General features: G+C 33.4%; 1 protein-coding gene across 1 annotated transcript in view; it reads right to left on the reverse strand.

Annotated features, from left to right (window-relative positions):
* Nucleotides 1-15,504, reverse strand: part of ITGAV (integrin subunit alpha V) — a 128,079-nt gene that overhangs the window by 27,019 nt on the left and 85,556 nt on the right. Inside the window, exons 14-21 of the mRNA XM_031960349.1 lie at nucleotides 13,949-13,994; nucleotides 12,975-13,082; nucleotides 10,138-10,196; nucleotides 8,791-8,945; nucleotides 6,828-6,965; nucleotides 6,057-6,124; nucleotides 4,885-5,032; nucleotides 4,296-4,388 (exon numbers count right to left, since the gene is read on the reverse strand). Coding sequence (XP_031816209.1) covers nucleotides 4,296-4,388; nucleotides 4,885-5,032; nucleotides 6,057-6,124; nucleotides 6,828-6,965; nucleotides 8,791-8,945; nucleotides 10,138-10,196; nucleotides 12,975-13,082; nucleotides 13,949-13,994 — 815 coding nt within the window. The remainder of the gene's footprint in view (nucleotides 1-4,295; nucleotides 4,389-4,884; nucleotides 5,033-6,056; nucleotides 6,125-6,827; nucleotides 6,966-8,790; nucleotides 8,946-10,137; nucleotides 10,197-12,974; nucleotides 13,083-13,948; nucleotides 13,995-15,504) is intronic.

The following is a 15,504-nucleotide window of genomic DNA, read 5'->3' on the forward strand; positions in this document are numbered from 1 at the left end:
TACACATGCTCTTTATGTATGCCTGTAAAAGAAATACAGTTCTCAAGAGTTCTTTTTATCTTTTTATGCTTCTCTTGAGTCCTATATTTGGAAATAAAATGTTTTGTTTAGTTCTGGTTTTTTCATTAGGAATAAACAGAATTCACCTATTTCACTGAATGTCTATCTTCTTCCCTGAAAGAAAATGCTTAGCTTAGCTGGATAGTTTATTCTTGGATGCATTCCAAGTTCTTCTGCCTTTTGGAATATCAGATTCCAGGCCCTTTGATCCTTTAATGTGGAAGCTGCTAGATCCTGAGTGATCATTATTGTGGTTCCTCGGTATTTTAATTGTTTTTTGTGGCTGCTTGTAATATTTTTTTCTTTAGTCTGATAGTTCTGAAATTTAGCCACAATATTCCTTGGAGTTTTCATTTTGAGGTCTCTTTCAGAAGGTGTTTGATAAACTGTTTTACCTTCTGATTCTATTACATTTGGGCAGTTCTCTTTGTTGATTTCCTGAAAAATAGTATCTAGGCTCTTTTTTTCATCATGATTTTCAGGGAGCCCAATAATCCTTAGATAATCTCTCCTAGATCTATTTTCCACGTCTGTTGTTTTTCAAAGTAGACATATAATATTTTTCTTTTTTTTCAATTTTTTTTTGGTTTTGCTTGACTGATTCTTGATGTTATTTTCATTTGTTAAGTTCTATTTTTAACAAATTATTTTCTTCATTAACTTTTTTCACTTCTTTTTGTATATGTCCAATTGACTTTTTAAATGAGTTGTTTTGCTCTATGGAATTTTTTTTCCATTTCACTAATTTTTTTTAATGAGTTATTTTCTTTTTCCAATTCACAAATCCTACTTTCCTGGGAGTTCTTTATCTTTTCCAATTCACAAATTCCGTTTCCCTGGGAATTCTTTACCTTTTCCAATTCACATTTCAGGAAGTTGTTTTCTTTTTCCACTTTATCAAAATCTTTCTTTTAATGAGTTATATACCTTTTCTATACACTTTTGCAGAGCTTCTCTTTCCTTTTCCAATTTTTCTTCTAGCTCTCTTTTAAGATCTTTTCTAATTTCTTTTAGGAGAGTCTTGTGTCATGGGGACCAAGTTCTATCCTCCTTTGGGATTTTGTCTGGAGAATGTCTGCTTTTATTCTCTTCAGAGTTGGAAATCTGCTCTCTTTCAGTATAGACGCTATCTACAATTAGAGCTTGCTTTGTTTTTTTTACTCATTTTTTAAAAATCCCTTGGGGTATGCCTTCAGGACAAAGAGGTTCCCATCTTCCTCTGCAGAACAGGGACAGATGGACAATAGCTGTCCTGCAAATGGGCTGCAAAGAGCAGCTGAGCTGCAGAAGTGTGAGTACCCTGGGAAGAGCCCCATAGTAGAAGTATGACTGCCCTGGGCAGAGCCCCATGCTGTGGAATGTGGCTATGTAACTGTGCAGTGGTCATGATGAGTCACTCTCGGTGTTAGGTGGGTGTGGCCACAGAGTTTCTGTGAAACTCTGATGTTTTGGGGTACACCGTACCTTTTGCGTTTGTGTAACTTCTCTGCTGATCTACTGCTTTGCAATCAAAGAAGATCACCCAATGTGTGATAGAGTCCTCCCTGCAAATTCTCCACCCGCAGAGACCACACCCCACCCACTCAGCATGCCCTAGCCTCCATGTTCTGCCTCTTTGCCTGCACTGGCCTCCTCCTGCCTGATCAAGATAGACCTTTTCTGGCAATCTTCCAGATTATCTTCTGCCGGTAATTTGTTGTACTCCCAATATTTGTAGGTTCTACCAGTCAAGCACTATTTCAGAGGCTGAGTTTGATAATCAGTAATGAGGGTAGAAGGGAGCTCAGAATGAAGCCATTTCACCATCTTGGCTCTGCCCCTCCTAGCCTCAGACTCTTAACATGTCTTAGCTGTGTGACCCTGGATAAGTCACTTAACCCCAATTGCCTCAGCAAGGGAAAAAAAAAAGAAGCCACTAGTTTATTGAACACAGAGATAACATGGTTATCTTGAGCTTTAGGAACATGGAAGATGATTAAGCGTGGGACAAAATCTGAAGCAGGGAGATGAACCAGAATTAACTGCAATAAGCCCAGCATGAAAAAGTAAGATCCCATACGAAAGCAGTAACTATGTGAATAGAATGAAAGAGATATACAGGAGAGTGGCTGTGAAGGTTAAAAAAAAAACAAAACAAAAAAACCCAAGACTTGAAAACAGTTTATATGCATGGGGTGAATGTAAAACAATCAAAGAAGATAATTAAGTTTATAAAATAACTGTTTGATGACTATGTGATTACTGGTTAGCCAAATGAAGAAATGAAGCTATCTATCATTGCCAGTTTTAATCTGTCATAAAGTATGTAATGTAAACAATGCAAAAGAAAAAGGATTTCCTAAAGACATTGTCCCAGATGTTTCTATTTTCAAATGAAGTTTGTAAATGCAATCCATATTTACTCAAAAGTTGTTGGGCTAGCAATTCATGGACAATTAACCTACAAGCCAAACTAAGACATATGGTTAAAACATCAGTCTACTCAGTTAATACTTCAACTGATTGTTGTCCATACAGCTGGAACATGCACTGAAAAATGGCCTATATATTAGACTCAGAAATGAATAGGAAGGAGAATGAGCTGGAATGCATTTAAAAAACTGGGGTTTGGGGGCGGTTAGGTGGCACAGTAGATAGACCACCAGCCCTGAATTTATGAGCACCTGAGTTCAAATCTGGTGAAAGTGAGAAAGAGAGAGAGGGAGGGAGGGAGAGAAAGAGAGAGGGGGGAAGGAGGGGGAGGGAGGGAGGGAGAGAGAGAAGGAGAAAGAAAGAAAGAAAGAAAGAAAGAAAGAAAGAAAGAAAGAAAGAAAGAAAGAAAGAAAGAAAGAAAGAAAGAAAGAAAGAAAGAGGGAGGGAAGGAAGGAAGGAGGAAAGAAAGAAAGAAAGAAAGAAAGAAAGAAAGAAAGAAAGAAAGAAAGGGAAGGAAGGAGGAAGAGAGGGAGGGAGGGAGGAGGAAAAGAGGGAAGGAGGAAGGGAGGGATGGGGGGAAGGAAGGAAGGAAGGAATGGGGGGAAGGAAGAAAGGAAGGGAGGAAGAAATATAATATCCCCACAATCAAGATACTACTAGCATTTGTTGGAATAAGTTTGGGGAGATACATACATTAACTTAAATGTTCTACCTTCTCCTCATTACAGTGAAGCAAAGAAAGAAAAATGCATACGTACTATATCATAGGAATGATGCTAAGTATTGGGATAAAAGCACAATAAAAAAGAAAGACAATTCCTGCCATAAAGGAGCTTACACTTCAAATATGTGAAAACAATACACAAAAGGGACATGAATGGGGTAGGGACAGGGAAGATATGAGGACACTGACTTGAAGCTTGAAGTCATGATTTTAAAGTCAGGAAACTGAAAATCAGAATCAGAGCCAGGTCAGGAAAGAAGATAAGTTCCAAGGGGAACTTACCAATGGGAGAAATGGTAGCAGAATTCTCAAGTGTAAAGCATGAAAGTACTAATTCTGGTCTCAAATAAGCAAAATTCAGCCAATAAAAAAGATTGAAATAAAAACTTATTTAAATAGATAATCTTTTATTCAATTGTGTTAGGAATTTCTTCTCCTTATGCATATTGCAACCCACTAGAGATCCTTGAGACACCTACGAGTTAAAGCATTTGTCCAGGCTCATACTGCTAGTAAATATCAGTTTTAGGACTTGAAGCTGGCACCTCTGAGACATATTAGCTAGGCAATATTTCTCTTCATTTTCCATCCAGCTGATCTGCTTGGTTTCTATTCCAAGGATCATCATGCCTTCCCTAGGATAAGCCCATTACCTGAAATCTAATCATCATGGAGATTGATTCCTTTCTGACATTCAATAACTTCTCAGTACCCTCAGCTGCCTCTCCATTCTAATTGGAAGGATGGGAAGCAGAGAAATAAACTCCTCCTAAAGCCTTCTTTTAGGGGGCCCAGAACTTTCTAACTATATTCTTTATTTTTTTTATCATATTTCCTACTTAGTTTCAAATCTACTACCCCCTCCCAAACCTCCCATGTGCCTAGCACAGTGCCTGACACATAGCAGATACTTAATAAATCTTTAGTGACTGTTATTGATAGACTTCAGGATCCTATTTACTATGCCAAGTTACTTTTCAAATATTCAGAAAATATTTCTCTTGTCGTGAACTGTGATATTGACAAAAACATTCTGCTCCCTCTTCAGCAAAAATAAATAAATAAATAATGTTAATAGAATTTAAGTAGGTTGTCTTACTTTAGTTCCAGCTTTCATGGGATTTCCAAGGTCACATACTACTTGCCGTGTTTGATTCTCTGTCTTAAATGCACAGGACAGCCTTGATAAAGTCTACAATAAGACAAAGAGATTGAAAAGACACAATATTCAATATAAACACAGACCACAAATTCTTTGAAGAAATTTGCACTTAAATATTAAAGTTTTTAATTAATTTTCAAGTTAATATTTAATGGAAAAAACTAATATATATTCCTATTGCACATGAATGGAATGTTATAAGTCTAAGTTCTTTAGAGAAGTCAGAAATATTTATTTAACTATTAATATAGAATGTGATAGAAAAGCTTGCTTGGTTCAGATATTGTGTTAAGTGGTCAAGTGCTTCTGCAAGATGTCAAAAATTGCATAACATTTCAGGATTGCAGACTGCTGGGCTTGAAGACATTTGTGATAGATAAGACACTTGACACTCTAGAAATATGTCCTTGGATAAAATAGGCATGGTATCTCTACAACAGCACTGTAAGCATTAACTCAGAAATGTTAATCAGGCTTATCAGTGCATTTCAATGATTAGAAAAGAATTCTAGATTTAGAAGCTTACCTCACTGTTACGGACACCACCTATGAAATCTGCCTGGGGAGGAATGGACACAATAAGCTCAGCCTCATAAGCTCCTTCCCCTAAATTCTGGGCATTAACAATCAGTGTCAGAGGGTTGTCATCACCAATATAGATCTTCTTTTGATCACTATAAATGAATACAGATCCAGGCAGTAAATGAGAAGAACATGGTAAAACCAAGTCCATGGAGTAATCATTTCAAAAATGATTTGAGAAGGCTTAAGAAAATTTGCATTTCAATAGAACAAGAACATTATATAATGAATAGAAATATTAGTACTTTCCCCCATAATCAAATAAAATAATAAATACTGATAAATCACCTCTTACGAGACTTATAGTAATAATTCCTCTCTTTTCTTTTGTTCAAAAGCTTATTCTTAACCTAACCATCCTTTTAAAAACACATTATATGATGTATACATTGTCCCTCCTGTTTTCAGTTGATTACAAAATATTTTAATTATATGACTGAAAAGAATAATGGGGGGGGGGGAGAAAGGGAAGAGAGATTATGATTATTTGTTTCCATCCAAGGTTGGACAATCAAACACATATACAGTTAAGTGTTAAGGACTATGCTTAGGTGAAGGGGCAGGTCAATTCTCTGAAAGCCTACACAGCTGTAAATCATAACATCTGAAAGAGTTGCAAAGCAGCCTTTACTGACACAGGTATTGCTTGTGGACTGGCAATGAAATAATTTGGAGGCAGAGGGAAGAGGAAAGAGTTCAGAATGCAACTGCCTCTCAGTCTCCTTGTATATCATCATCCTGTCACATGAAGAGATCCACTCTACAGTTGTTAAATCTTCAGCAGCCATGAGCAAGTGGCTCCCATATCACAACAGTTAAGTGATCACACTATCAGTGAATCTGTAGCCTACTACAAATAAATTAGATATTTTCTCTAAGTCAGGTGGAAGAGAATTCTGATTTTTTTAAACCACAAACTACTTTTATTTATGAATCTCTAAGATAGTGATAATAATTACTTTATATAAGCATATTAATTTTTGTTATCTCTAATATATTAAGATCATGGAACTCTCAAGTCACAATGAAGAAAAGTAATCTTTTATCAAAATTACTTCTTAAAAAATAATTTCTTTATATTTATTGATTATGTATTTACATAGCTATAAACTTTACCTATGTACAGAAACTTCCAGTTTGGGTTTACAGACATTGTCTTCACCACAGTCCAATAAAATGTGAGCCTAAAAAAAAAATAATGTTCAATTTATACATTTGAACAAATGTCACTATTTGTATCTTTCTTTGGCATGTGATTATAGTACAGAGATATGTCTGGGTAAATTAGAGTGTCTATAAAATAAAGTACAAATAGGAAGAGACAGAAATATTTGATAAGCAAGCAAATAGTAAATTATTCTAAAATTATTCAAAACATTTCTTGAAAAATCTTTTAAATAGCTGTCAAAAATCATAGGAGAAAAAACCCTTCCAAAATAATAGTACCTTCAACATGATTAAACATACTAAGGGTACTGAGTAAAAATATTTTGGGAAGATCTTATCAAAGCCAAATTGCTATCAAGAAATTTCCTTCTTTCAATTCCTTCTGTCAATAATTTTCCTTCTTTCATCTACAATTCACATATTTCCCTTAATCACTTTCCTTTTAAAAAATATTTTTCTTTTTATTGTAAACCTCAATTATCAACAAACCTGCATTTTAATATACAAACTAGAAAAAAGTTTGTAAGAGAAACTGAGTTTCTTTTACATAGTTTTTTTCTTTTTTTTTTTTTTCCTCAAGGAACATATACAGCACTTACACACACACATTCACACAAACATATACATCCATATATTTGCCCTACTCTGTTTTGATCTGGTATATAAAAAATAAAATGAAATTAATATGTGCTTTAAGAAAAAGTAGAACAAATATAGTACCTGTCGACTAATATTGGCAGGAGTGAACTGATTAAGAATGGGTTGCAATCCAGTCACATCAGCTGCTGTCTTGTAATCTAATCGGTATTCCATAAAAATAGTAATTGGAGTAAGCTTATCTCTAAATTCAGATTCATCCTGGAATGAAAATGACTATGATGAGTGGCAAAATATCCCCAACATTTAAAGCAAAATCCTACAGATGCACACTTCATTTACTTCTCATTTGTTTCTAACTATCCTATCATCACTTGTTTCTATATTCCAAAAACAAAAGCCTGAGAAATTCTGAAGGTTCGACAGAAATTTGTTAAGCATCTACTATGTGCCAGACATTGGCTAGGGATATAAAGGTAAAGGAAAAAAAAAAATGGTCTCTGCTCTCTAGAAGCTTACATACAGTCTAATGAGAAAACATGCCAACAATTATGTCCAAACAAGATATACAAAGGATAAATTAGAGATAACCTCAGAAGGATGCTAGTATTAAGGGGATTCAGCAGGATAGATTAGTTGCAGAAAGTATGATTCTAGTTGAGACCTGAAAGAAGTCAAGAAAGTAAGGAGACAAGAGATGAGATGGGCAAGCCTTCTAGTTTTGAGTTGTTCTAGCCAGTGAAAATACCAAGAGTCAGAAGATGGGATATCTTGTGTCCTGTCAAAAATTGAAAGGTAAAAGGTATAAAGGGTGTAAAAGCTAAACAGTATTTTACATTTGATTTTAGAGATAATCTGGAAGTATGCAAGTTTATTGAATAGGGGGATGCTATAAGCTGACTCATGCTTTAGGACAATAGATTTGATAGCTGCATGAAGGATGGATCAAAATAGAGAGAGTTGAGGCTTGAAGACTACTTCAACAGTACAGGCAAGGTGATGAAAGCTTTCATCAACATAGTAATAGCATCAGGAACAAAATTGCGAAATTTGGGACAGATAGTGCAGTGGATAGAGCACCAGCCTTGAAGTCAGGGGGACCTAAGTTCATATTTGGTTTCACATGGTTAATACTTATTCTGTGATTCGGGACAAGTCACAACCCCCAATTGTCTCAAAAACAAACAAAAAACAAACAAAACAAACAAAAAAAAAAAAAACTAGACTTAAGTCAGGAAGTCCTAGGATCAAATTCAGCCTTAGATAAGAGCTACATGACCCTGGGCAAGTCACGTTCACTGTTGCCTCAGTTTCTTTAATTGTCAAAATGGGGATGATAATAGCTCCTTCCTCATAGAGTGAATGTAAGGCTCAAATATGATAATATTTCTTAAAGTATTTCACATAATGCCTAGCACATACTAGTAGCTTAATAAATATATATTTCCTCCCTCAGTCGTTGTTTCAGTTAGAGATCATCAAAACAAAGGCTGAATGGTAACTTGTTGGGGATATTATTAGAAGGCATTATTCGTTAGGTATGACTTGGGTAAAACAGTTCTCCAAATTTCTTCTAGCTCTGAGATTCCTGGCATTCTAGAAAGAGTAAGATGCCCAGAAAGAATAACTTCATTTAATAATAATAATAATAGCTAGCATTTATATAGCACCTATTCAGTAAATAGTCCTACCTTCAGTTTATTTTCTTTTTTAAAAAATTATTGCAATATGAAAAAAAATCTCAAAACTTTTCATTTAAATAATAAAGGGGTCAGAAAGTAAAACAAGTAGATAATACAGGTAAAATCATTGTTGTTGTCCTTAGTTTTCAAAGAGGACCATGACATCGGGAAAGTGATACCATAACAAGCAAGTGAATTGGATGTATGAGAGAGAACTGTGCAGAATCACCACCCTCACTCTCTCCTCCAGAGCCAATGGCATCCAGTGGTAAGATATAGGGCAGGATGACTGGAGATGGCTACAAAGTATTTTGTAACATATAACATCTATAAGATATTGTTACATACTAAGAACAATGACAAAAATCTTTTTTTGTTGTTGTTTTGCTTTGTTTTGTTTTTACCCGTAGATATGCTGTAAGTTCCTCACATTGCATCTGACCACCTTTTAAAATACTCATGTTCTTTGAGTGTCCGGGTGATTTGTTATGGAGAAATAGGGCTCTCCTAATGGCTCCTTTTTGCTTCAGTTTATCTAAAAGAAGTTCAACCTGGAAATCTATGAAAGTCAACAAATAAAACATTTTAAAAAGTAGCAGTCATTTTACACAAAAAATTCCTCATTTAATAATATACACACTTTTCTCTGGATTTCCCAGTAAAAGAATCCTTTTTTCTTTTAAAGTAAAAATTGCCTTCAAATTCCACAAAAATAATAATATTCTAGACAGACAACCAATATTCTAAGTTTTAGTGAAATTAAATCTTTAACACGTCATATATTAACATAGTTTTGTTTTTTATTAGATCTCTGATTTTATAAAAGAAGAGAGATACTAAAGTTCTTCCTAAGGCAATTTGTAGTTTGAGAGTTGGCTAGGGCCCTAAGAGATTAAGTGGTTTACTCAAGGTCATATAGGCAGTGTTTGCTAGAGATGGAACCTGAACCCAAGTTTTCCTGACTCTGTTTTCACTATTCCATGCTGCCCATTTAGAACAAAATAGCCCTAAGCCCTAGCCCTAAACCTTTCAAAGTGTTGCAGCAAACCAATTTCTTATACAAGATAGGAAAATATTGGTCACACAATTTGACTGGTCAACATCAAAAAAAAAAAAAAAAAGACCAACAATGTAAAAGAGATGCCAAGTTTTTTTGATCCAAACATGCAGGAGGAAGTTCTTGATAGAAGTAACAGAATAAGTTTCAGAAGTGAATCTTCTATCATTAACACTGACAAAACTCATTTAATAAATATTTATCTGATGTTATATATACTAAGCTCAAAACTAAGTTGATTACTAGGTACTGAATTATTTAGCTATAGCATACTCTTACATTCTTGCAATTTAAATGAATGAAAATACTTTTTGAGAATATTGGGAAGAAGTGATCACAAAAAAAAAATCGCAAAAGTTATCACTAAGCAATATGACATGTTATAGCTCTATTTTTTTTTATATGGCCAAAACATTTCCATTTTTCAATAAAAGGAGATGTGTTAGGGTTTGTAGTAAAGCTTGAGTTTCACGAGCCCCCAAGATATTCTATTCTGCCTTAGGGTTTCTAGGGGCCATTAATACAAAAACAGATGTTAAAGCAAGAGGGATTTATAGGAAATTTAATGTAAAGAAATGTCTTTGTGGAAAGTTTCTCCAAATTGTACAAACAGCTGATTTAGTACTTATCAATTATAAAATACTCTATGACCCAAAGAGCAAACACAGTAATTTTCCCTTGCAGCACAACTTACTCAGCTTCTCCGGAAGCCTCCCTTTGCCATCAGCCTTTAAGCAGAATCTCACATTAAAACTGTGGGGAAATGAAAATTATAAGTCCTTCCATCCAATGAAGAGCTTGACATATTCTTTTTCAGTATCTATATCTCACAATTCTAATCCCCAATTTATATTATAAAATTTTAATTGATATCTTTATACATGTCCTGAAATTAACTTTAAAAAGTAAAGTGTAGAATAATAATCCTTTCTAATTCAAACTCTTCCTATAGTCAATTAAGTCCATTTTGTTCCCCTTTTATCTTTAGAAGAAACAGAACAACTCATTTAAATCTCCTTAATAAAAGCATAGAGAACTCATAAAATGAGTACATTTCCTGAGAGCTATTATTAATAATAATAGCTAGTATTCATAATGCTTTAAAGTTTGATACTTTACAATTTTCATCTCCTTTTACCCTCACAACTATCCTGGGAAGTAGGTGCTATTATTATCCCTGTTTTACATGTGAGTAAACTGAGGCAGAGAAGTTAAAGGCCTTGACCCAGATTACAGAGATAGTAAGTATATGAAGCTGAATCCAGCACTTCACTGACCCTCTAGCTATCCTGTATTTAACAGTATCAATTATTATTTTATAGTCACTTCTTGCCATAGAGAACAATGCCTGGGTGCATTGTACTTCCTATATGGCAGGAGTTCTTAACTTTTTGTCCTAGATTTTTTAAGCAGTTTGGTGAAACCTACTGACCTCTTTTCAGAAAAAAAAAAATGTTTATAAATATTTTTTAAAAATTAGGGATTTTAAAGAAAATTTATATTGAAATGAAGACATAATTTTCCCCCCATCTAGGATAACATATACACACCCCTCCCAAAAGTCTCTACATGGACCACAGGGGAAAAACTCCTACTCTCCAGATTTTAATACAATTGGTTTAAAATGATTGTACCTGTTTAACCTATATCAGATCACTTGCTGTCTTGGAGAAGGGGGAAATAAAGGAAGAAGTGAGGCAAAATTTGGTACTCAAAGTTGTACAAAAATGAATGGTGAAAACTATCTTTACATTTAACTAAAAAAAAAATACCATTCAGGAAGAAACAAGTAAACTTAAATAAAAATTTAAAAAATAAGAACAGGAAGAAACTGAAGCCTAAAATGCATGGCTAGGCCTAAAAACACCTAGGTACCTGTGGAAAATGATGCAAAAAATGTTCTAATTCATCAATCTTGTTACTTGTTCTACTTCTGAGTCACTGTAGACTGAACCCTTACCCTCACTTTCTAACCCCATCTCCCATCATTACTGTGTTTTGGGTTTGTTTGTTTTTTTTAATCTCATTTATACTTCAGACATTGTCTTCCATTTCAACTCCCAATCCCCCTCCTGATATTAGCTTCATCATACTACAACTGTGCTCCCTGACTGTGGTAAAAGCTACAAACTGTTCTTCCCTCCCCAAACCAGGCATTTCACTAAGCATCAATTGCCACGCCAGCCATAGCCCTTGAAAGGCCCAGCTAAACTGTTTCAGTTTAACAAAGGGATGCAACAGAGTATCTCTTAAATAGCAAGCTACCCAAGAGCACTTAAATACATGTTTATAATCATAAGTTACTTGACAGGCTGATGAACAGTGTGCAGCTTCCTGGGAGTAGAGAGGAAGACAAAAGATACTTAAATGTGTTTGGAACCAATGCCAACTAAACATAACCAAAAATGAATATGAAGAAATTCTAAAATGATAATATAAACCAAAGAGGATGATGTGATTCTATTTACAAAACAACAACAACAACAACAACAGCAACTGTATTTTCACAAACTCTTCAGTGACACTTTCATATAGTACAGTGTAATAAGGTGGTTTTTTTCTTAATATTTCTGTATAATTTCAAATCATTTATTTTTAAATCATTTCTTAATTCATGTCGTGGTTTTTTCCAATGTATATCAGAGACATAAGGAAAATCTAAGAATCATGATAGAGATGTAAAATGCTTAGCATAGTGCCTGGCACATCATAAGATCTATATAAATGTTATGTTATATTATTTATTTGAGGGAACAAAAAGAAGCTGTATCTCCCAAGACACATTAAGTGCTTCATTAAAAAGATGATTTCAACCCAGGATATTTAATTATTACTTAGTATTTTAAGTTGGAAAGGGAACATAAGTAATTCAAATGCACTAAACATTTAGAGGATTTATATAGAAACAAAAATCAAATTTTATGATTTTATTGTTTATTCCCTCTATTTCTTTGGTCTGGACCTGTTATTTCATTAATATAAGAGATACCAAATATAGAAAATCCATCCATTAATGCAAACTAGCAACTGTTGGGAAACTTTTAGTCTTAAAGATTTTCTAGGACACTGAAATCTTAAGTGAATGGTCCCTGGTAACATAACTAGCATGTGCCAAACATGCCTTTAATTACAGCTGCCAAGGAGGCTTATTTCTCAAGCTAAGAAGTTAAGCCAAGGTGGGCATTCATTGAATTATCTGCACTAAGTTTGACATCAATATGTTGAGTCCCCAGAAGGAAAGAGCTACCAAATTGCTTGAGGAGAGGCAAATCAGATCAAGTTGGAAATGGATCAAATCAAATCAAAACATCTATGTCAATCAGTAGAAGAATCATATGAATTCAAGAGCTTTGGTATCATTTTCTTTGGAGATTACTTCTTTGGTCATATTATGGAACTGAAATAAAACTATCCATAAAACACGTTTTATATTTGCTTTCCCTTATTCTTTCATTTAACTATTTTAACACATTTACCATCCTAATGAATTAACTATCATGTTGATGCTTTTTATTAAACAAACATTCTTACCAGGAAACTTTGACATCTGTGCCAGGGAGTGGACAGGTCTTATTATCTTGATTTAGAATAGTGGGGTAAACTTCTAGTCCTGCATTTACAGTGATAACTGGCCTGGCTCTGTGATGATGATGGTTGTGTTTTAAGGGGGGAAAAAAAGAAAATAAGATAAATTGAGAGAAACCTTTGAATTTTACTCAGTTTGAAACACAGATACATATGGATTGTATTTCTTAAATGTGCTTAGTTCAGAGTGTCTTGTCTCCAAACAGGAGTCAAAGAGTTGGAATCTGTAAACATCAATTTTTTCATAATACCCAAATTAAGATTATTCATCACAAATCAAGAAGATTTAATTTTACAGGCTGGTTTACTAGGCATATGTAAACATAATCTCCTACCCCCCAAAATGTAGTTACTAAGTAATACAAATACTAAGTAATATTAGTAGAGCAGAATAGACATGGAAAAGTTTTTCTGATGACATCTTAAGATATATGGAATTGTTGAAGTACAGATGCATCAAAAATGTCCTAAATTGCAAAAGGAAAAAAAAAAGTTATGACATTAAAAATCATAGTATACAGCAACAGAACAGGAACATAAATGATTTTAATACTTAATTTCTCTAACAGGATTATTTACATTAGAACTACTTGAAATTTATTTCTTGCTTTTGCAGAAATATTTTTTAATGCTACAGACAAATACAGAGATAAAAACAGAAATAAACCAATGTAAAAATTTTGAAAAGAAAAAAGTAGAGGTCTGAACTGAATGACTTTTAAAAAATTTATAAGCCATAATTATATTTATTATAAATACATCAGAATAACTAACAGCTGCAATTAAATAGTGGATATCAAGTATTATCATTTATTTCCTCAGAGTTAAGTTGGAGTTCATGTATTACTAGGTATTTAGTTAGAGAATTGTCAAATGACTCTGGATCATCCTCTAAAAGAGGCTCCAGAAGCCCTGCTCACCTATATAAAACAGCTCGGTCCACACCAAAAGCACCTACAATTAAATCTACAAAAGAATAAAACCAAGTTATTTATAAATTATGTTACTAATTAAAAAGAAAAAATGCCTGGCTAAAATTGTCAGATCATTCAAATTTATACTTCTGCACAACTTCATTCATTTCTTATTCCTGTACTCATAAAATAAGAACTCTGAAATTCTCACTTTTTTTTTCTGCTAATGATGTCTTAACATTTATTTAAAAGGCAAATGGGGAAAACATAGAAGATTTAAATAATTTACCACGAAGTTTAACTTCTAGACTACAGCTTAAATTTACATCCTAGATAATTTTTTTTTTAATTCACATACAGCTTTAATAAGATCCTATATTGGATGACACAGAAAGGAAAGATATCAATATCTGTGGTTTTCAATATATCATCATATTAAAGACTCTGACAAAGGAGTCTTTTAGGAAAAAAGACTTTTTTTTTTCCTAACTAGTCAAGGAAAAAATAATTTACCTGTATGTATAACCTATTCTAGGAAACAAATTTCTAAGCAAGATTTTCATTATGAACTGTCATACTAGATATGTCCCTCACTCTATGTATTAAGAGATCAATTAATTTCCAATTCCTTAGTTGTCTTACCAAAATCATGATTTTTAGCATTCAATAGTGCATGTAAAATTTATTTTTAAAAACTAAACAAACATCAATAAAAATGGCTTTTTTCCATATAATTAAGTACCTGAGAAACACCTAGGTGACAAAATGAATACAGCATTGGATTTGGAGTCAAGAAGACTTCAGTTCAAATCTAACCTTAAACATTTGCTAGCTGTGTGACCCTGGGCAAAACACTTCACCTCTGTCTATCTTGGTTTCCTCATCTGTAAAAAGGGAATAATAATAGTATTTAAATCTAAAGGTTATGGTGGGATCAAATGAGATAATATTTGCAACAAAAAAAAAATACTTTGCAAACTTTAAAAATGTTATGCGAACACTAGCCATAGTAATAATTACAATTATCATTATCATATTAGTTGGTTATTGTTCTTTGCTCTCAAAGAGGACCAAAATAACATCACTACTTTGTAGTCAAAGTACAACTGTGGCTAATGAGACCTATATGAGCTTGGAAAGTTCTACCATTATAACCATAACAAAAAAAGAAAAAAAATTTACATGAAATTTCATATTTCTTTTAGGTACAGCTTGCTTTCCTTTTTAAGAATACCATAAATTCATTCTGTAGCTTTCAAAGCTTTCCTTATATGTGCTTTTCTCTGGCCTTTCTTCTGATCTTTTTCTTAATATATATATATTATAATACACTTACATTCTTTTTTTTTTTCTTTTCTGTTTTTAGGTGTAAACTATATATATTATATAAACTATATATATTACTAAGCTTAATTTACTCTAATTGTTTAAGTGGAATAAACTCAGAAAATTATTGAAGAACATTAAATTCTCCATTATATACATAAAAAAGACATGCTCTTCTGTTGCAATTCTAGATGGGAAAAAATTAAAGTCGTATAGTTAATTAGAATTAGAAAATA

This window comes from Sarcophilus harrisii, chromosome 3 (genome assembly GCF_902635505.1).
Source record: "Sarcophilus harrisii chromosome 3, mSarHar1.11, whole genome shotgun sequence".
NCBI lineage: Eukaryota > Metazoa > Chordata > Mammalia > Dasyuromorphia > Dasyuridae > Sarcophilus > Sarcophilus harrisii.